The sequence below is a fragment of the Ranitomeya imitator genome, chromosome 1 (assembly GCF_032444005.1).
Source record: "Ranitomeya imitator isolate aRanImi1 chromosome 1, aRanImi1.pri, whole genome shotgun sequence".
Lineage (NCBI taxonomy): Eukaryota > Metazoa > Chordata > Amphibia > Anura > Dendrobatidae > Ranitomeya > Ranitomeya imitator.
In genome coordinates, this window is record NC_091282.1 from 648,689,983 (window position 1) to 648,711,123 (window position 21,141).

The window sequence follows — 21,141 nt, forward strand, 5'->3', positions numbered from 1 at the left end:
AGAAATTGCACAAAACATTTTGTGGTTCATTTTCTCTTTTACCCTTGTGAAAATAAAAAAAATTGGTTCTGAAGTAAAATGTTTGCAAAAAAAGTAAAATGTTCATTTTTTCCTTCCACATTGTTTCAGTTGCTGTGAAGCACGTCATGGGTTAATAAACTTCTTGAATGTGGTTTTGAGCACCTTGATGGGTGTAGTTTTTAGAATGGTGTCAAGTTTGGGTATTTTCTGTCATGTACACCCCTCAAAGTGACTTTAAATGTGAGATGGTCCCTTAAAAAGATGGTTTTGTAAATATTGTTGTAAAATTGAGAAATCGCTGGTCAAATTTCAACCCTTATTATAACTTCCTAACAAAAAAAAAATTTTGTTTCCAAAATTGTGCTGATGTAAAGTGATATGACCTAGTGGTCAGGACAACAATGGACCTAGTGGTTAAGAGCACACGGAATGACCTGATAGTTTCTGATAATAAGGACGAGCTCTGGGACGTGGGAACTCTGCTGACCGCAATCCCTAATGCTATCAAACACACTAGAAATAGCCGTGGATTGCGCCTAACGCTCCCTATGCAACTCGGCACAGCCTAAGGAACTAGCTAGCCCTAAAGATAGAAAAATAAAGCCTACCTTGCCTCAGAGAAATTCCCCAAAGGAAAAGGCAACCCCCCACATATAATGACTCTGAGTAAAGATGAAAATACAAACATAGAGATGAAATAGATTTAGCAAAGTGAGGCCCGACTTACTGAACAGACCGAGGATAGGAAAGGTTACTTTGCAGTCAGCACAAAAACCTACAAAAAGACCAAGCAGAGGGCGCAAGAAGACCCTCCGCACTGACTCACGGTGCGGAGGCGCTCCCTCTGCGTCCCAGAGCTTCCAGCAAGCAAGACAACAATAAAAAAAGCAAGCTGGACAGAAAAATAGCAAACCAAAGAAATACAAGCTGGAACTTAGCTTCTGCTGGGAAGACAGGTCACAAGAACGATCCAGGAGAGAACTAGACCAATACTGGAACATTGACAGGTGGCATGGAGCAAAGATCTAAGTGGAGTTAAATAGAGCAGCAGCTAAAGAATTAACCTCGTCACCTGTGGAAGGAAACTCAGAAACTCCCACCAGAGGAAGTCCATTGACAGAACCAGCCGAAGTACCATTCATGACCACAGGAGGGAGCCCGACAACAGAATTCACAACAGTACCCCCCCTTGAGGAGGGGTCACCGAACCCTCACCAGAGCCCCCAGGCCGACCAGGATGAGCCAAATGAAAGGCACGAACCAGATCGGCAGCATGAACATCAAAGGCAAAAACCCAGGAATTATCTTCCTGACCATAACCCTTCCACTTGACCAGGTACTGGAGTTTCCGTCTCGAAACACGAGAATCCAAAATCTTCTCCACCACATACTCCAACTCCCCCTCAACCAACACCGGGGCAGGAGGATCAACAGATGGAACCACAGGCGCCACGTATCTCCGCAATAACGACCTATGGAACACATTATGGATGGCAAAAGAAGCAGGAAGGGCCAAACGAAATGACACAGGATTGATAACCTCAGAAATCTTATACGGACCAATGAAACGAGGCTTAAACTTAGGGGAGGAAACCTTCATAGGAACATAACGAGACAACAACCAAACCAAATCCCCAACACGAAGTCGGGGACCCACACAGCGCCGGCGGTTAGCGAAACGTTGAGCCTTCTCCTGGGACAATGTCAAGTCTGCTGCAACCTATCCACCACAGTATCCACACCAGGACAGTCCGAAGAGTCAACCTGCCCTGAAGAGAAATGAGGATGGAAATCAGAATTGCAGAAAAACGGCGAAACCAAAGTAGCCGAGCTGGCCCGATTATTAAGGGCGAACTCAGCCAACGGCAAAAAGGACACCCAATCATCCTGATCAGCAGAAACAAAGCATCTCAGATATGTTTCCAAAGTTTGATTGGTACGTTTGGTTTGGCCATTTGTCTGAGGATGGAAAGCCGAGGAAAAAGACAAATCAATGCCCATCCTAGCACAAAAGGATCGCCAAAACCTCGAAACAAACTGGGAACCTCTGTCAGAAATGATGTTCTCCGGGATACCATGTAAACGAACCACTTGTTGGAAAAATAATGGCACCAAATCAGAGGAGGAAGGCAATTTAGACAAAGGTACCAAATGGACCATCTTAGAAAAGCGATCACAAACCACCCAAATGACCGACATCTTTTGAGAGATGGGGAGATCCGAAATAAAATCCATAGAAATATGCGTCCAGGGCCTCTTCGGGACCGGCAAGGGCAAAAGCAACCCACTGGCACGAGAACAGCAGGGCTTAGCCCGAGCACAAGTCCCACAGGACTGCACAAAAGAACGCACATCCCGTGACAAAGACTGCCACCAGAAGGATCTAGCCACCAAATCTCTGGTACCAAAGATTCCAGGATGCCCAGCCAACACCGAACAATGAATCTCAGAGATAACTCTACTAGTCCATCTATCAGGGACAAACAGTTTCTCCGCTGGGCAACGGTCAGGTCTATCAGCCTGAAATTTTTGCAGCACCCGCCGCAAATCAGGGGAGATGGCAGACAAAATTACCCCTTCTTTGAGAATACCCGCCGGCTCAGGAACACCCGGAGAGTCAGGCACAAAACTCCTTGACAGGGCATCAGCCTTCACATTCTTAGAGCCCGGAAGGTACGAAACCACAAAATCAAAACGGGAGAAAAATAACGACCATCGAGCCTGTCTCGGATTCAACCGTTTGGCAGACTCAAGATAAGTCAAATTCTTGTGATCTGTCAAGACCACCACGTGATGCTTGGCTCCTTCCAGCCAATGACGCCACTCCTCGAATGCCCACTTCATGGCCAACAACTCACGATTACCAACATCATAGTTACGCTCAGCAGGCGAAAACTTTCTAGAAAAGAAAGCACATGGCTTCATCACCGAGCCATCAGAACTTCTTTGCGACAAAACAGCCCCTGCTCCAATCTCAGAAGCATCAACCTCAACCTGAAACGGAAGCGAAACATCTGGCTGGCACAACACAGGGGCAGAAGAAAAATGTCGCTTCAACTCCTGAAAAGCCTCTACAGCCGCAGAAGACCAATTGACCACATCAGCACCCTTCTTGGTCAAATCAGTCAACGGTTTAGCAACAGTAGAAAAATTAGCGATGAAGCGCCGATAAAAATTAGCAAAGCCCAGGAACTTTTGCAGGCTCTTCACAGATGTCGGCTGAGTCCAATCGTAAATGGCCTGGACTTTAACAGGGTCCATCTCGATAGTAGAAGGGGAAAAAATGAACCCCAAAAATGAAACCTTCTGAACTCCAAAGAGACACTTTGACCCCTTCACAAACAAGGAATTCGCACGAAGGACCTGGAACACCATTCTGACCTGCTTCACATGAGACTCCCAATCATCCGAAAAGACCAAAATATCATCCAAATACACAATCAGGAATTTATCCAGGTACTCTCTGAAGATGTCATGCATAAAGGACTGAAATACTGATGGAGCATTGGAAAGCCCGAATGGCATAACCAGGTACTCAAAATGGCCCTCGGGCGTATTAAATGCTGTTTTCCATTCATCGCCTTGTTTAATACGCACAAGATTATACGCCCCTCGAAGATCTATCTTGGTGAACCAACTAGCCCCTTTAATACGAGCAAACAAATCAGACGGCAACGGCAAAGGATACTGAAATTTGACTGTGATCTTATTAAGAAGGCGGTAATCAATACAAGGTCTCAAAGAACCATCCTTCTTGGCCACAAAAAAGAACCCTGCTCCTAACGGTGATGACGACGGGCGAATATGACCTTTCTCCAAGGATTCCTTTATATAACTCCGCATAGCGGCGTGTTCTGGCACAGATAAATTGAACAATCGGCCCTTAGGAAACTTACTACCAGGAATCAAATTAATTGCACAATCGCAATCCCTATGAGGAGGTAGGGCACTGGCTTTGGGCTCATCAAATACATCCCGATAATCCGACAAAATCTCTGGAACTTCAGAAGGAGTGGAAGATGAAATAGACAAAAATGGAACATCACCATGTACCCCCTGGCAACCCCAGCTGGACACAGACATAGATTTCCAGTCCAATACTGGATTATGAACCTGTAGCCATGGCAACCCCAAAACGACCACATCATGCAGATTATGCAACACCAGAAAGCGGATATCCTCCTGATGTGCAGGTGCCATGCACATGGTCAATTGGGTCCAGTACTGAGGCTTATTCTTGGCCAAAGGCGTAGCATCAATTCCTCTCAATGGAATAGGATACTGCAAGGGCTCCATGAAAAAATCACAGCGCCTAGCATACTCCAAGTCCATCAAATTCAGGGCAGCGCCTGAATCCACAAATGCCATAACAGAATAGGATGACAAAGAGCGAATCAGAGTAACAGACAATAGAAATTTAGACTGTACCGTACCAATGATGGCAGACCTAGCGAACCGCCTAGTGCGCTTAGGACAATCGGAGATAGCATGAGTGGAATCACCACAGTAAAAACAGCCCATTCCGACGTCTGTGTTCTTGCCGTTCAGCTCTGGTCAAAGTCCTATCACATTGCATAGGCTCAGGCCCATGCTCAGATAGTACCGCCAAATGGTGCACAGCTTTACGCTCACGCAAGCGTCGATCGATCTGAATGGCCAAGGACATAGACTCATTCAGACCAGCAGGCATGGGAAAACCAACCATGACATCCTTAAGGGCTTCAGAGAGACCCTTTCTGAAGATTGCTGCCAGGGCACATTCATTCCACTGAGTGAGCACAGACCACTTTCTAAACTTCTGACAATATATCTCCGCTTCATCCTGACCCTGACACAGAGCCAGCAAGATTTTCTCTGCCTGATCCACTGAATTAGGTTCGTCATAAAGCAATCCAAGCGCCAGGAAAAACGCATCAACATCACGCAATGCCGGATCTCCTGGCGCAAGGGAAAATGCCCAGTCTTGAGGGTCACCACGTAACAAAGAAATAATGATCTTTACTTGTTGAACAGGGTCACCTGAGGAGCGAGGTTTCAAGGCAAGAAACAATTTACAATTATTTTTGAAATTCAAGAACTTAGATCTATCACCAAAAAACAAATCAGGAATTGGAATCCTAGGCTCTGACATCGGATTCTGAACCACAAAATCTTGAATGTTTTGTACCCTTGTAGTGAGATTATCCATCCAAGAGGACAGACCTTGACTGTCCATGTTTACACCAGTGTCCTGAACCACCCAGAGGTAAAGGGGAAAAGAGAGACAAAAAACTCTGCAAAGAAAAAAAAATGGTCTCAGAACTTCTCTTATCCCTCTATTGAGATGCATTAGTACTTTGGGCCACCTGTACTGTTATGACCTAGTGGTCAGGACAACAGTGGACCTAGTGGTTAAGAGCACACGGAATGACCTGATAGTTTCTGATAATAAGGACGAGCTCTGGGACGTGGGAACTCTGCTGACCGCAATCCCTAATCCTATCAAACACACTAGAAATAGCTGTGGATTGCGCCTAACGCTCCCTATGCAACTCGGCACAGCCTAAGGAACTAGCTAGCCCTGAAGATAGAAAAATAAAGCCTACCTTGCCTCAGAGAAATTCCCCAAAGGAAAAGGCAGCCCCCCACATATAATGACTGTGAGTAAAGATGAAAATACAAACATAGAGATGAAATAGATTTAGCAAAGTGAGGCCCGACTTACTGAACAGACCGAGGATAGGAAAGGTTACTTTGCGGTCAGCACAAAAACCTACAAAAAGACCACGCAGAGGGCGCAAAAAGACCCTCCGCACCGACTCACGGTGCGGAGGCGCTCCCTCTGCGTTCCAGAGCTTCCAGCAAGCAAGACAACAATAAAAAAAGCAAGCTGGACAGAAAAATAGCAAACCAAAGAAATACAAGCTGGAACTTAGCTTCTGCTGGGAAGACAGGTCACAAGAACGATCCAGGAGAGAACTAGACCAATACTGGAACATTGACAGGTGGCATGGAGCAAAGATCTAAGTGGAGTTAAATAGAGCAGCAGCTAACGAATTAACCTCGTCACCTGTGGAAGGAAACTCAGAAACTCCCACCAGAGGAAGTCCATGGACAGAACCAGCCGAAGTACCATTCATAACCACAGGAGGGAGCCCGACAACAGAATTCACAACAGTAAAGTAAACATGTGGGAAATGTTATTTATTAACTATTTTGTGTGACCTATCTCTCTGATTTAAGGGCATAAAAATTCAAAATTTGAAAATTGCAACATTTTAATTTTTTTTGCCATATTTCCGTTTTTTTCATAATAATTGAAAGTAATATCAAAGAAATGTTACCACTAACATGAAGTACAATATTTCACGAAAAAAGATGCTCAGAATCAGCAGGATTCGTTAAAGCGTTCCAGAGTTATAACCTCATAAAATGACAGTGGTCAGAATTGTACAAATTGGCTCGGTCATTAAGTACCAAATTGGCTCTGTCACTAAAGGGTTAAATCACTTGAATTTATTCCTTTAAGAAGTTTTGTGATGTAGGGAGTCATTACTTATTGGAAAATCCTGTATACATGTACTTACGTCGAACCTTACAAGCACTAACCGCATGAACATTTTTTCAAAAATTGGATTGTATTAATGTCGATTCCTCTTTTGTCGTAACTTAGCAACAAGAGACCAACTTATCTAAAAGAAAATAATATTGTACACATATATTTTGTCAAGAATATTCCTGTGTTTGCAGATCCATTTAGTGTGTACCCACTGAAAAATATAAAAATAAATTTTTTAAGTGTTTGTTCTACAGTGTTTAATAAAGATTCTTGTAATTTTTAACCTACTTGGCATCTGCTTCCTATGAATTTATAGGTATAGTAAGTCTCCTCTTAGCCTTCTTATTTGCAAGCTAAATATTCCCGGATCCTTTAACCGTTCCTCGTAGGATATACTTTGCAGTTCGTTTACAATTCTGGTAGCTCTTCTCTGAACTTGCTTCAGTTTTTCTATGTCTGTTTTAAAATATGGTGACAAGAGCTGGACACAGTATTCCAGATAAGGCCTGACCAAGGAGGAGTAGAGGGAGATAATTACTTCAAGTGATCTAGACTGTATGCTTTTCTTAATTCATCCCAGAATGGTATTTGCCTTTTTTGCTGCTGCATCACACTGTTGACTCATGTGCAGTCTGTGATCTATTTGTATATCCAAGCCTTTTTCACACATGTTGTTCCTAAAGGTACCATCACATTAAGCGATGCTGCAGCGATATAGACAACGATGCCGATCGCTGCAGCGTCGCTGTTTGGTCGCTGGAGAGCTGTCACACAGACAGCTCTCCAGCGACCAACGATGCCGAAGTCCCCGGGTAACCAGGGTAAACATCGGGTTACTAAGCGCAGGGCCGCGCTTAGTAACCCGATGTTTACCCTGGTTACCATTGTAAATTTAAAATAAAAAAAAACACTACATACTTACATTCCGGTGTCTGGTCACGTCCCTCGCCTTCAGCTTCCCGCACTGACTGTGAGAGGTGCGCCGGCCGGCCGTAAAGCAGAGCGGTGACGTCACCGCTGTGCTCTGCTTTACAGCTGGCCGGCGCTCAGTCAGTGCTGGAAGCTGAATGCGAGGGACGTGACCAGACACCGGAATGTAAGTATGTAGTGTTTTTTTTTTTTACATTTACAATGGTAACCAGGGTAAACATCGGGTTACTAAGCGCGGCCCTGCGCTTAGTAACCCGATATTTACCCTGGTTACCAATGAAGACATCTCTGAATCGACGTCACACACGCCGATTCAGCGATGTCAGCGGGAGATCAGCGACCAAAATAAAGTCCTGATCATTCCCCAGCGACCAACGATCTCCCAGCAGGGGCCTGATCATTGGTCGCTGTCACACATAACGATTTCGGTAACGATATCGTTGCTACGTCACAAAAAGCAACGATATCGTTAACGATATCGTTATGTGTGACGGTGCCTTTAGATCTATTCCTCCCATTCTGGACATGTAATGCTTGTTTTTCATGCCCAGATGTAGAATCCTGCATTTTTCCCTGTTAAACACCATTCTATTAGTTACTGCCCATTGTTTAAGCTTATCTAGATCCTTCTGAATCCTTCCTCTGTCTTCACTAGTGTTAGGGTACCGTCACACTAAACGACGCTGCAGCGATACCGACAACGATGTCAATCGCTGCAGCGTCGCTGTTTGGTCGCTGGAGAGCTGTCACACAGACAGCTCTCCAGCGACCAACGATCCCGAAGTCCCCTGGTAACCAGGGTAAACATCGGGTTACTAAGCGCAGGGCTGCGCTTAGTAACCTGATGTTTACCCTGGTTACCAGCGTAAACGTAAAAAAAACAAACACTACATACTTACCTTCCGTGTCTGTCCTCCGGTGCTCTGCTTTCCTCTGCACTGTCAGCGCCGGTCAGCCGAAAAGCAGAGCGGTGATGTCACCGCTGTGCTTTACGGCTGGCCGGCGCTCCCAGTCAGTGCAGGAAAGCACAGCGCCGGTGGACAGACACGGAAGGTAAGTATGTAGTGTTTTTTTTTTTTACATTTACGCTGGTAACCAGGGTAAACATCAGGTTAATAAGCACGGCCCTGCGCTTAGTAACCCGATATTTACCATGGTTACCAGTGAAGACATCGCTGGATCGGCGTCACACACGCCGATCCAGCGATGTCAGCAGGGAGTCCAGCGACAAAATAAAGTTCTGGACTTTCCTCAGCGACCAACGATCTCCCAGCAGGGGCCTGATCGTTGGTCGCTGTCACACATAACGATTTCCTTAACGATATCGTTGCTACGTCACAAAAAGCAACGATATCGTTAACGATATCGTTATGTGTGACGGTACCTTTAGCTATCATTCCTAGCTTTGTATTGTCTACAAATTTAATTAGTTTACCTTCAGTTCCCTTATCTAGATCATTTATAAAAATGTTGAACAAAACTGAGACCAGGACATAGTTTTGTGGTACCCTACTTGAAACACTTTTCCAATTAGATGTGCAACCATTTATTACCACTCATTGATATAGCCATCTTTCAATCCATTCTTTTGAACCTTTCAAAAAAAGATGACCAAGCTTTCTAGGATGTTTCTGTATTTCCCATAGAATAGAGAGACATGCACAAGAGGTGCCACCTCTCCCTTCCTTTCCCATTAGGTGGACAAAAGTTGATGGCCTCCTACTCATAGACAGAATAGTCACCTATAGTGAATAGCACTGATGATAAAACAAGACATCAGATCTATGGACTTTCAACACTCACAAGCAAAGCTATGGGATAATGTGATGTAGATCTTCAGGCACTCAATAATGAAGTATTTGATCAGCTTTCCAGCGAGGTGTAAATGACTTTGTCTACTTCTGGACCTTGTATAACCCTGTTGCGGCTTTGGAGACATGGCTTACATGAGGAACCTTTGGGCTTGTATTCTAGTGAATTTCTGGTCTCCTAGAAGAAACCCTAGTGATCATTTGAAATAGCCTTTCAGATTACCAATAACCAACTACTTGACCAGCTTTGCAATCCAGTGTGGATGGCTTTGTCTCTTTCTGGACATATAGATAACATTGTGGCCCCAAAGCCTTGGCTTAAGTGAGGAACCTTTGATCTTTTAGTGGACTTCTGATAGGCCAGTCTGCATGTGTTAGGATTGCTAAGAGCAATTTAATATCTTTGGGAACTCAGGATAAAAGTGCTAAATTAACAAACACGCTTTGATAATCCTTACATTACGTTGCCTCTTTACATTAGCAAGAATGAATTCATACGATAGACTTGATGTCTAGATCTGTAATATTACATGTGGGGTTCCCTTATAGAGTCCGTCCATTTGAAATAACCTGTTAAACTATATACTGCAAATCAATTATACTTGTTTTTTTGTTACAGATCCTGTTCCCACTCCAAAGATCGAAAGTGAAGTGGAGAGAATTGGGGATCAGTGCTATGTTAGTCTGAAATGTTCCATCCCATCAAATACAGATGTTTTTTTTTACAACTGGAAATACAGATACCATGACTCTGAGTATCAGAATATAAATGAGACTGTAAATACAGTTCGGATACCACTGGATCACCAGGACACAGAATTCATGTGCAAAGTCCAAAACCCGGCTGACCACAAGAATGCCACTGTCCATGTAAAGTATTGTTCAGGTAGGGGCTAGAAATCTTATTAAACGGTCTGGTTTTTAAACCAGTGATCACTGAGAGTTCCATATAAAAGAAACCTAACTAATATAATATGCCGACCCATAAGTAGGTTGAAGGTTTGTGGAATTAAAAGCTTTCAATAAACACTGGTAGAAACGACAGTGTAAAATTCTGTGGCTGGCAATGTATTGCGACCCTGTGCCTCACACTGAATGGGGACCCTGTGGCTGGTACTTTATGAGAGCCTTGCAGATGTCCGTACTTAGGGACTACAAGGGTAGGCCAGCAGTGTATGGGATTCATGACTGACAGTATCTTGTCATTGTTTTGGTGGCAGTATATAGAGGCTCTGTGTCTGATAGTGTATAGATAGTGTATGAGGGCCCTACAACTGCCCCTGTTGAAGGGGTTAGTGAATGACAGCGTATGGGGTCAGTATGTGTTGAAATATGTGGGCCCTTATCCTGGCTATGTTTGGGGTCCTGTGGCTAGCAGTGTTTGGGGAAATGTGACTGACAGTATATGAGGAGCAGGAGAAGGCCAGAATGGGGGCAATATGGGGGCTTTCTGAATAGCAGCATATGGGGCTCTTTTGCTAACAATACATGAAGCCCCTGTAACATTAAATTTTTAGGTGCCTTGAACGTAACATTCTATGAGGACCCCGTGTTTAGCGACTCAGTGGCCACCTGGTCGGCATCTGTGTGTGGGGGTGTCCGGTGGCTGGCAATGTATTAGGGGTCTGGCTGGTGCTGTATAGGGCTCTGTGACTGGCTATGTATGTGGTTGGACGACCTTGAGGATCGCAATGAATGGGAACTGTATAACTACCAGTGAGTGAAGGCACTGAGACTAGCAGTCTATGCGGCTTTATAGCTAGTAGTGGATGACGGCATTGAGGGTGGCAGTTTATGGAGGTCGGAAGCCAGTAGTTTATAAGCTTCTTTGGATGATGGTATATGAGGGCCTTGAGGGTGGTAGTGTATAGGGCTAGGGCTATGTGGTTGACAATATATGGAAACTCTATGGCTGTCTGTGACCTATAACACCGTGGTTGCACTTTATGTGTCATTATGACTGCAATTATTTATGATAAAATGGCTGAAATGCAAATGCTAAATATTAGAGAAAAACCCCAGATGTGGTGGAAGAGGCTCTGGATTTTAACAGATCTGCACTTTTATAGCAAAGTGAGAATATATAAACTTACTTCTCATAAAATCCTGCACATACTTACATCTTGTTGTTCTGTTTCCATGTAAGAAGTGCCACTTATTTCTTCCATTAAATGGCTTAATACAAGTATTCCATTACGGGGTACGTGATCGATATATTGTGGTTCCTTCATTACATTCTGTAGTATGAATTTAAATCTGTTGTTTTTTTTTTCTCATGACAGAAATGAAATCAAACACTACATCCATTGCCATAGGGGTGGTGCTTCCTGTGGTGGCTCTTGTGGTGGCCGCATTTTGGGTATGGCGCTTCAAATTTTCTTACAGATCATCGAACACATCTGAGCAAGGTAAACCTATCTCCAGAGGAGAATGTGTCCCCAGGATGTTTGATTAAATCACAAGATCAATTGTACGCATCAGGACACTAAATGTTCATGTCATGCTTTGGTTAAATCAAAACCACAAAAAGAGGACTTGAAAATCCTCCAAAAATCTATAATAAAAAGAACAAGAAAAAGACAGAGAGGCACCTGTGTAGCTGCCACCTTTAATTGGGTCTACTGTGCCCTGTTAGTGCATTCAATTCGAGGCCTGGGCAGGTAAGCATCTCTACCTTTTTCTTGGTGTTTTTATTATATGCTTTAGTTAAAGCAGCATTGTCCTTTGAGGCAATAGTGTAATTGCAGCTACTATACGTCCAGAACAGTGCAAGGATGAGGAGTAGGCAAAGTAGGACATTACCGAGGGCATTATTAGAAGAGCTAAAATTTATAATTTAAAGTAGTGGAAAAGGGGTCAAGACTAGTGTTGAGCATTCCGATACTGCAAGTATCGGGTATCGGCCGATATTTGCGGTATCGGAATTCCGATACCGAGTTCCGATATTTTTGCGATATCGGGAATCGGTATCGGGAAGAAGAATCATGTGTAAAAAAAAAAAAAGAATAAAAATAAAAAATATTGATATACTCACCCTCGGACGCGCCCTGGTTGTAACCCCTGCAACTGCCATGCTTCCCTTCCTAAGAATGAGCGTGTGAATGACTTGCGATGACGTCGCGGCTTGTGATTGGTTGCATGAGTGGTCACATGAGCGGTCACGCGACCAATCACAAGCCGCGACGTCATCGAAGGCCCTTCACGCGCTCATTCTTAGGAAGGGAAGCATGGCGGTTGCAGCGGTTACAACCAGGGCGCGTCCGAGGGTGAGTATATCAATATTTTTTATTTTTATTCTTTATTTTACACATGAATATGGATCCCAGGGCCTGAAGGAGAGTTTCCTCTCCTTCAGACCCTGGGAACCATTACAGGATACATTCCGATATTTGTGTCCCATTGACTTGTATTGGTATCGGATATCGGTATCGGCGATATCCGATATTTTTCGGATATTGGCCGATAGAATCCGATACCGATACTTTCAAATATCGGAAGGTATCGCTCAACACTAGTCAAGACTCTAATGCTCATGTTTACAAAGAAAAGACGGTGGAGTATGTTCTAAAACCTCTGCCCTGGATGCCAAAAGCTTATTCAATCCGTAGTCTGCATGCTCTGCTCCTTCCTTCCTTCTAACTTCCTTATTTCTACGTCAGTGCATCAAAAATAAAAACCTACCAACTTTGCCCAGAAACTATTAAAAATCTACCATTTGGGGCTCACAGCTCCTATCCTGTCATATGTGTCTCTACATAAGTCATTAACTTTTTAAAGCGTGCCAAGGGTATGGTGTCAAAAGCTATAACAATTTGATGTGGTCTGACGGATCATATGAATTAAAGGGAATCTATCAGCACTGAGTATGGGTAAGCAGCCAACCAGTGGTGTGGGCGGAGTTATATACAGCTCAGCATTCAAGCACCGCTAGATGTGCAACTGAGAAAACTGTGATTGTATCACAACTGCGGCAACCAGTAAACTAAGCTATACATCACTGAAATCTGGGTCTCTGCCCCTTCATCATGCTGCTGTCAGATGGGGTGACAAAAACCCAGTAGATTCCCTTTAATAGCTGCTACTGCTGACTAATATGGTAGGAGACAGTTGTATCATCTTGAGCATCATATTTCATACATTTGCAAAATAATGAGTTGAGGTGCAACAATTTTGCTGGGTCTAAACAAGCCAAATGAAAAACTCAGTGGAGGAAGATGACAACTATAAAAACAAGAATGAAGAATATTTGAGAGATTCTGCTCAGTACATAGGTAAGAAAACATTATGAACTGGATGATAACACAGTAGTTGGAGTTACCCATATAATGTTCAAACAAAACATCTGTATTTCACTTTTATTAGAATGAGCTCATAGCGCAGCAGTCAAGGGAATATGTTTGTTAATTTGGTATGAAGTTTGATGTAGAGATGCGCTTTGAGTAATAATATAAATGTATCCAGTGATGACAATTGTTATTATTGGAGAATGTCAAAGTTGATTGGTTATTAAATGGGTTCTCCAAAAATGTGAAAAAGACGCCCCTTGTCATGTAGCTCAAACTGCAGTACATCATAGTTGCATGTCATTAGTCAGAGGAAACACAGCTACTGTGATCTGTATCTCAAATGACAAACTGTAGCCCATGAGCTGCCAAAGCAGGGCTGTGACATGAGAAGAAATAAAACTTCTCCTCAGTTGACTGTTCACCGAACACTGAGGCTTGAGAAAATGACTGAGCACAAGGAATCATTTGCTCCTGCCTGAGTCCTCCATGTGCAGCCAGTCGAGGAGAAACAGAGGGCGCTATACCCTTGCAGGCCACACGATACCGGTGACTTCAGTTAGCCATCATGGAAGAATGGGACTGGAGAAAATGACTGAGCACAAAGAATCATTTTCTTCAGCCTGAGTCCTCCATGTGCAGCCAATCAAGGAGAAACGGGGGCGCTACGCCCTTGCAGGCCACATGATACCAATAACTATGCCATAGCTTTAGGGGATTGACATGGACAATAAGGAACCAATAGATACACTTTATGGCCTTCCAGCCAGCAAGAAGCTGAACCATTGAAGAACTGTGAAATCAATTTTGCAGAATTCCTTAATATTAAGCGCTGCACAAAAATCTAAAAGTGCCAGAATGGTGGCACCATCAACCCTGTCTCTTGCCATGATCAAGTTGTTTAATACTCTTGAAAGTACTGATTCAGTATTACTTTTATTTAGTTTAAAAAGAGACCAATGGTGTATAAAAAAACAACAACAACACTTATTCACTTACCATATCCCTGCACCTTCTCATTACTGCTGTTGGTGTATTCTGTTGGAAGCTAGGGGATCTGTGGGTGACAGTGGCAACAAAACAGAAGAGCAATGAGAGTCCATTAGGGAGTCAGCTCAAACGTCAGGTGACGAGGGTTGAGCGACCTTGACCTTTTTAGAGTCGAGTCGTGTTTCGCGAAACCCGACTATCTTAGAAGTCGAGTCGAGTGGAATCGGCCGTTTATGGCGAAAAGTCGGGTATCGCCCGAAACACGAAACCCAATGCAAGTCAATGGGGGAGCATAGTCGGCAGTGAGTGGAGGCCAGGAAAACACCTACACTGCCCATTTTAATGGCAAAAACATACATTCTTGTTACAGAAGCTTGTCAATCGTAATTTAGCTTATAATAATTGGAAGGCATTTGAAATTGGGGGTCATTTGGCTAAAGTTGTGGGGGGTAGGGCTGGTTCAAGTAATTAGTGGGCCCAGTAAATCTGGACCACGTCACGGCAGTGGAGCAGGGAGAGGTAAGTATTTCAACTTTGCAAGTGCTGTGATCCTGAGCAAGCAGGGGGGGCCCACTCGTTGGCATTGGCACTGGCACAGGGCCCCTCAAAGTACAGCGGTGTGTTTGCACGGCGGGGGCGCCTCCCACCGGCAGCAACACTTTTGCGTACTATGAGAGGCCCTGTGCCAGTGACGTCGCCAACTAGTATTCCTCCCCCCACCTGATGAAGGAACCTGCACTTTCATCTGCACCTTCCTCTTTGTCCCCGTGTAAGGTGGTATGGTATGCGGGAAGAGGAACCTGACTTTCAGCAGGGTCACAATCTTGCTGTGTAGCGTGCACGGGGAATTTTGCGTTATGGGTCAATGTACCAGCAGACTCATCTATCACTGGCTGGGCAATGGGCAGGATGAGGAGGAAACACAGATATAGGCCCAAAGAATAAAGTTGGCTAAATGCAGTTAAAAATTGGTAACACAGGACTAACCAGGGGGCATTGCAGTGGAGGACAACTGGAATGAGAGGCTGACACAGAGAGTAGGGCCAAATCAGTAAGTAGTCGAAATGCAGTTCAAAATTGGCAACCGTAGTAAACAGGCGGCACAGCTTTGTTCAGTGGAGGAGAACAGCAAGGAGTGGCAGACACCGATAGTAGGCCCCAACCCAACTAGTAGGCCAAATGCAGTCTAACATTAACAACTACTTAACGAGAGCCTGAAAATGGAATTTCAGGACAGGAAACCAGGAGAACAGCAAGGAGTGGCAGACACCGATAGTAGGCCCCAAACCAACTGGTACGCCAAATGCAGTTGTTCCATTTAACCACAATTTAATGAGAGCCTGAAGATAGAAGTTCAGGAAAGGCAACCTGGAGAACACCTTGGAGTGTAACACACCATCTCTCTACACCCCATACCCAATTTGTAGGCCTAATGCAGTGTAGTTTTCAACAACTACTAAACGAGAGTCGGAAGACCGAAGCAATGTGGATGAAACCTGGGGAACACCTTGGAGTGTAACACACCGTCTCTCTACACCCCATACCCAATTTGTAGGCCTAATGCAGTGTAGTTTTCTACAACTACTAAACGAGAGTCGGAAGACCGAAGCAATGTGGACGAAACCTGGGGAACACCTTGGAGTGGAACACACCATCTCTCTACACCCCATACCCAATTTGTAGGCCTAATGCAGTGTAGTTTCCAACAACTACTAAACGAGAGCATGAAGATCGAAGCAATGGAGAGGAAACCTGGGGAACACCTTGGAGTGGAACACACCATCTCTCTACACCCCATACCCAATTTGTAGGCCTAATGCAGTGTAGTTTCCAACAACTACTAAACGAGAGCATGAAGATCGAAGCAATGGAGAGGAAACCTGGGGAACACCTTGGAGTGGAACACACCATCTCTCTACACCCCATACCCAATTTGTAGGCCTAATGCAGCGTAGTTTCCAACAACTACTAAACGAGAGCCAGAAGATCGAAGCTCAGGAAAGGCAACCTGGAGAACACCTTGGATTGGAACACACCATCTCTCTACACCCCATACCCAATTTGTAGGCCTAATGCAGCGTAGTTTCCAACAACTACTAAACGAGAGCATGAAGATCGAAGCAATGGAGAGGAAACCTGGGGAACACCTTGGAGTGTAACACACCATCTCTCTACACCCCATACCCAATTTGTAGGCCTAATGCAGTGTAGTTTCCAACAACTACTAAACGAGAGCCGGAAGATCGAAGCTCAGGAAAGGCAACCTGGAGAACACCTTGGAGTGGAACACACCATCTCTCTACACCCCATACCCAATTTGTAGGCCTAATGCAGCGTAGTTTCCAACAACTACTAAACGAGAGCATGAAGATCGAAGCAATGGAGAGGAAACCTGGGGAACACCTTGGAGTGTAACACACCATCTCTCTACACCCCAAACCCAATTTGTAGGCCTAATGCAGTGTAGTTTCCAACAACTACTAAACGAGAGCATTAAGATCGAAGCAATGGCGAGGAAACCTGGGGCACACCTTGGGGAGGCAGACACCGTTAGTAGGCCCTACCAAAGTTGTACCCCCAATGCAGTTTTAAAATTCCTAGAGGCTGAAAACAAGACTATTGACGCTCAGCTTTTTTCAAAGGAACACAGGTGAATTGAGTGGCGCAGACAGACACAGGTAGTAGGACTTAAACCAAAAATGTGGCTCACTGCAGCTTAAAAAAGTTACAGGGGTACACAAGCAGCAGTGCTCTGGGCAGTGGAGGACAATTTCAATAGTGGACCGCAGACAGACTTTGTACGCCTACTATTAAAAAAAGGATGCTCTATGCAATTAAAAATAGGTTCCAGGGGTCCACGGGCAGCAGTGGTGTGGTCAGTGGACGAGTATTGGAAGGAGGGACCGCAGACAGGCGTAGTAGGCCTAACATAACAAAATTAGGCTGTAGACACTTTAAAATTGGTTCCAGGGGTACACGGGCAGCAGTGGTGTGGTCAGCAGAGGAAAATTGGAATTAGGGACTGCAGACAGACTTTGTAGGCTGTCCCCTGTGGACCATGCATCCAACACATTAACCCAGTGCGCCGTAATGGACACGTAACTTTTTGTGGACATGCCTACTGGTCCATGCGTCTCTTGTCAGGTGCACCTTTCTACTGTTTGATTGCCTGAGTGCTATGACAATGCAGACTTTTTCATGCTGCTGGAGGGCTGGGATGGCTTTTCTCGCAAAAGAAATGTCGACTGGGTAGCTTGAACCGTTGCACAGCGTAGTTCATCTGGGCTTTCTAAATATAAAACAAAGAAAAAAAGGAGGCTACATGCACTTTCAGCTGGGTTCCAGGGGTACACTGCCAGCATTGGTCTGGTCAGTGGAGAACTATTGGAAGGAAAGGCCGCAGACAGGCTTCGAAGGCCTAACATAATAACAGATGGCTGTAGGCAATTTTAAATTGGTTCCAGGGGTACACGGGCAGCAGTGGTGTGGTCAGTGGAGGCCTAGTGGAAGGAGTGACCGCAAACAGGCATCGAAGGACTAACATAATAACAGATGGCTGTAGGCAATTTTAAATTGGTTCCAGGGAAACACGGGCAGCAGTGGCCTGGTCAGTGTAGTAGTAGTAGAAAGAACGGACCGCAGACAGGCTTAGAAGGCCTAACATAAAAAATTGGGCTGGCTGTAGGCAATTTTAAATTGGTTCCAGGGGTACACGGGCAGCAGTGGTGTGGTCAGTGGAGGCCTAGTGGAAGGAGTGACCGCAGACAGGCATCGAAGGCCTAACATAATAACACATGGCTGTAGGCAATTTTAAATTGGTTCCAGGGGAACACGGGCAGCAGTGGCCTGGTCCGTGTAGTAGTAGTAGAAAGAACGGACCGCAGACAGGCTTCGAAGGCCTAACATAATAAAATTGGGCTGGCTGTAGGCAATTTTAAATTGGTTCCAGGGGTACACGGGCAGCAGTGGTGTGGTCAGTGGAGGCCTAGTGGAAGGAGTGACCGCAGACAGGCATCGAAGGCCTAACATAATAACAGATGGCTGTAGGCAATTTTAAATTGGTTCCAGGGGAACACGGGCAGCAGTGGCCTGGTCAGTGTAGTAGTAGTAGAAAGAACGGACCGCAGACAGGCTTCGAAGGCCTAACATAATAAAATTGGGCTGGCTGTCGGCAATTTTAAATTGGTTCCAGGGGTACACGGGCAGCAGTGGTGTGGTCAGTGGAGGCCTAGTGGAAGGGGGGACCGCAGACAGGCTTCGAAGACCTAACATAAAAAAATAGGGCTGTTGGCAATTTAAAATTGGTTCCAGTGGTACAAGGGCAGCAGTACAATGGTAAGTGGAGGCCTAGTGGAAGGAGGGACCGCAGACAGGCTTCGAAGGCCTAACATAAAAGAATAGGGCTGTTGGCAATTTAAAATTGGTTCCAGTGGTACAAGGGCAGCAGTACAATGGTCAGTGGAGGCCTAGTGGAAGGAGGGACCGCAGACAGGCTTCGAAGGCCTAGCATAACAAAAATGTCAATACAATGGTATTGTCAGTGCCAGGCATTGAAGGATGTCAGCGCATAGACTAAACATTGGTGGAGCTGTGAGAGATAATTTTGCAAGTGGTAGAGCACTGTTTGAGCTGGGGGGGGGGAACTGTCTTGTGGCCGGCGGTACAGGCCCAGGGCCCCTCATATTACAACGGTGTGTCTGACGTTGGGTGCGCACCACCACCGCCAGAGACACTTTATTGTACTATGAGGGACCCAGTGGCAGTGCCGTCGACCAAAAGCGGGCACACCCACCTCTTCAGACAAACAGCACTCTCACGGGTGCTGGCGCCAAGTGGCGATACCACGGCCCCGTGTGGGGAGTTTGGCCATTTAGTGAGGTGTAAACATGTCGTATGCTGGACAATCAGGTGCAGAAAATTACGAGATTGGAAAAGTCATTCAGAATAGTCCACAGGCAAGACCTTTTCATAGGAAAGCTAGGTGTCAGCCGGGCAAGGTGGGGCAAAAGATTTTGAAATCCAGTTGTGGTTCATTTTAATGAAGGTTAGATCATCTACATTTTGGGTAGCCAGACAAGTCCTTTTTTCTGTTAGTATTGAACCTGCAGCACTGAATACTCTTTCTGATAGGACACTAGCTGCCGGGCAAGCAAGCTCCAGCAATGCATATTCTGCCAATTCTGGCCAGGTGTCTAATTTGGATGCCCAGTAATCAAATGGGAATGACGCTTGAGGGAGAACGTCGATAAGGGATGAAAAATAGTTTGTAACCATACTGGACAAATGTTGTCTCCTGTCACTTTGAATTGATGCTGCAGTACCTGTCCTGTCTGCGGTCATAGCAAAATCACTCCACAACCTGGTCAGAAAACCCCTCTGGCCAACGCCACTTCTGATTTCTGCCCCTCTAACTCCTCTGGTCTGCTGGCCCCTGCAGCTCGTGTGAGAACGATCACGGGCGCTGTGTGCAGGGAATGCCAGAAGCAAACGGTCAACAAGAGTTGATTGTTTGGTTGCTAATATTATTTCCAAGTTGTCATGTGGCATTATATTTTGCAATTTGCCTTTATAGCGAGGATCAAGGAGGCAGGCCAACCAGTAATCGTCATCGTTCATCATTTTAGTAATGCGTGTGTCCCTTTTGAGGATACGTAAGGCATAATCCGCCATGTGGGCCAAAGTTCCAGTTCTCAAATCTGCGGTTGTGCTTGGTTGAGGGGCAGTTTCAGGCAAATCCACGTCACTTGTGTCCCTCCAAAAACCAGAACCCGGCCTTGCCGCGCCAACAATTTCCAGTGGCCCCGGAAAAGCTTCCTCATTAAAAATATAATCATCCCCATCATCCTCCTCGTCCTCCTCCTCTTCGCCCGCTACCTCGTCCTGTACACTGCCCTGGCCAGACAATGGCTGACTGTCATCAAGGCTTTCCTCTTCCTCAGCTGCAGACGCCTGATCCTTTATGTGCGTTAAACTTTGCATCAGTAGACGCATTAGGGGGATGCTCATGCTTATTATGGCGTTGTCTGCACTAACCAGTCGTGTGCATTCCTCAAAACACTGAAGGACTTGACACATGTCTTGAATCTTCGACCACTGCACACCTGACAACTCCATGTCTGCCATCCTACTGCCTGCCCGTGTATGTGTATCCTCCCACAAAAACATAACAGCCCGCCTCTGTTCGCACAGTCTCTGAAGCATGTGCAGTGTTGAGTTCCACCTTGTTGCAACGTCTATGATTAGGCGATGCTGGGGAAGGTTCAAAGAACGCTGATAGGTCTGCATACGGCTGGAGTGTACGGGCGAACGGCGGATATGTGAGCAAAGTCCACGCACTTTGAGGAGCAGGTCGGATAACCCCGGATAACTTTTCAGGAAGCACTGCACCACCAGGTTTAAGGTGTGAGCCAGGCAAGGAATGTGTTTCAGTTGGGAAAGGGAGATGGCAGCCATGAAATTCCTTCCGTTATCACTCACTACTTTGCCTGCCTCAATATCTACAGTGCCCAGCCACGACTGCGTTTCTTTCTGCAAGAACTCGGACAGAACTTCCGCGGTGTGTCTGTTG

General features: G+C 45.3%; 1 protein-coding gene across 1 annotated transcript in view; it reads left to right on the forward strand.

The window, feature by feature from the left end:
• Positions 1 to 21,141, forward strand: part of LOC138638850 (CD48 antigen-like) — a 57,573-nt gene that overhangs the window by 17,094 nt on the left and 19,338 nt on the right. Inside the window, exons 4-5 of the mRNA XM_069728518.1 lie at positions 9,920 to 10,186; positions 11,583 to 11,708. Of these exons, the coding sequence (XP_069584619.1) occupies positions 9,920 to 10,186; positions 11,583 to 11,708 (393 nt within the window). The remainder of the gene's footprint in view (positions 1 to 9,919; positions 10,187 to 11,582; positions 11,709 to 21,141) is intronic.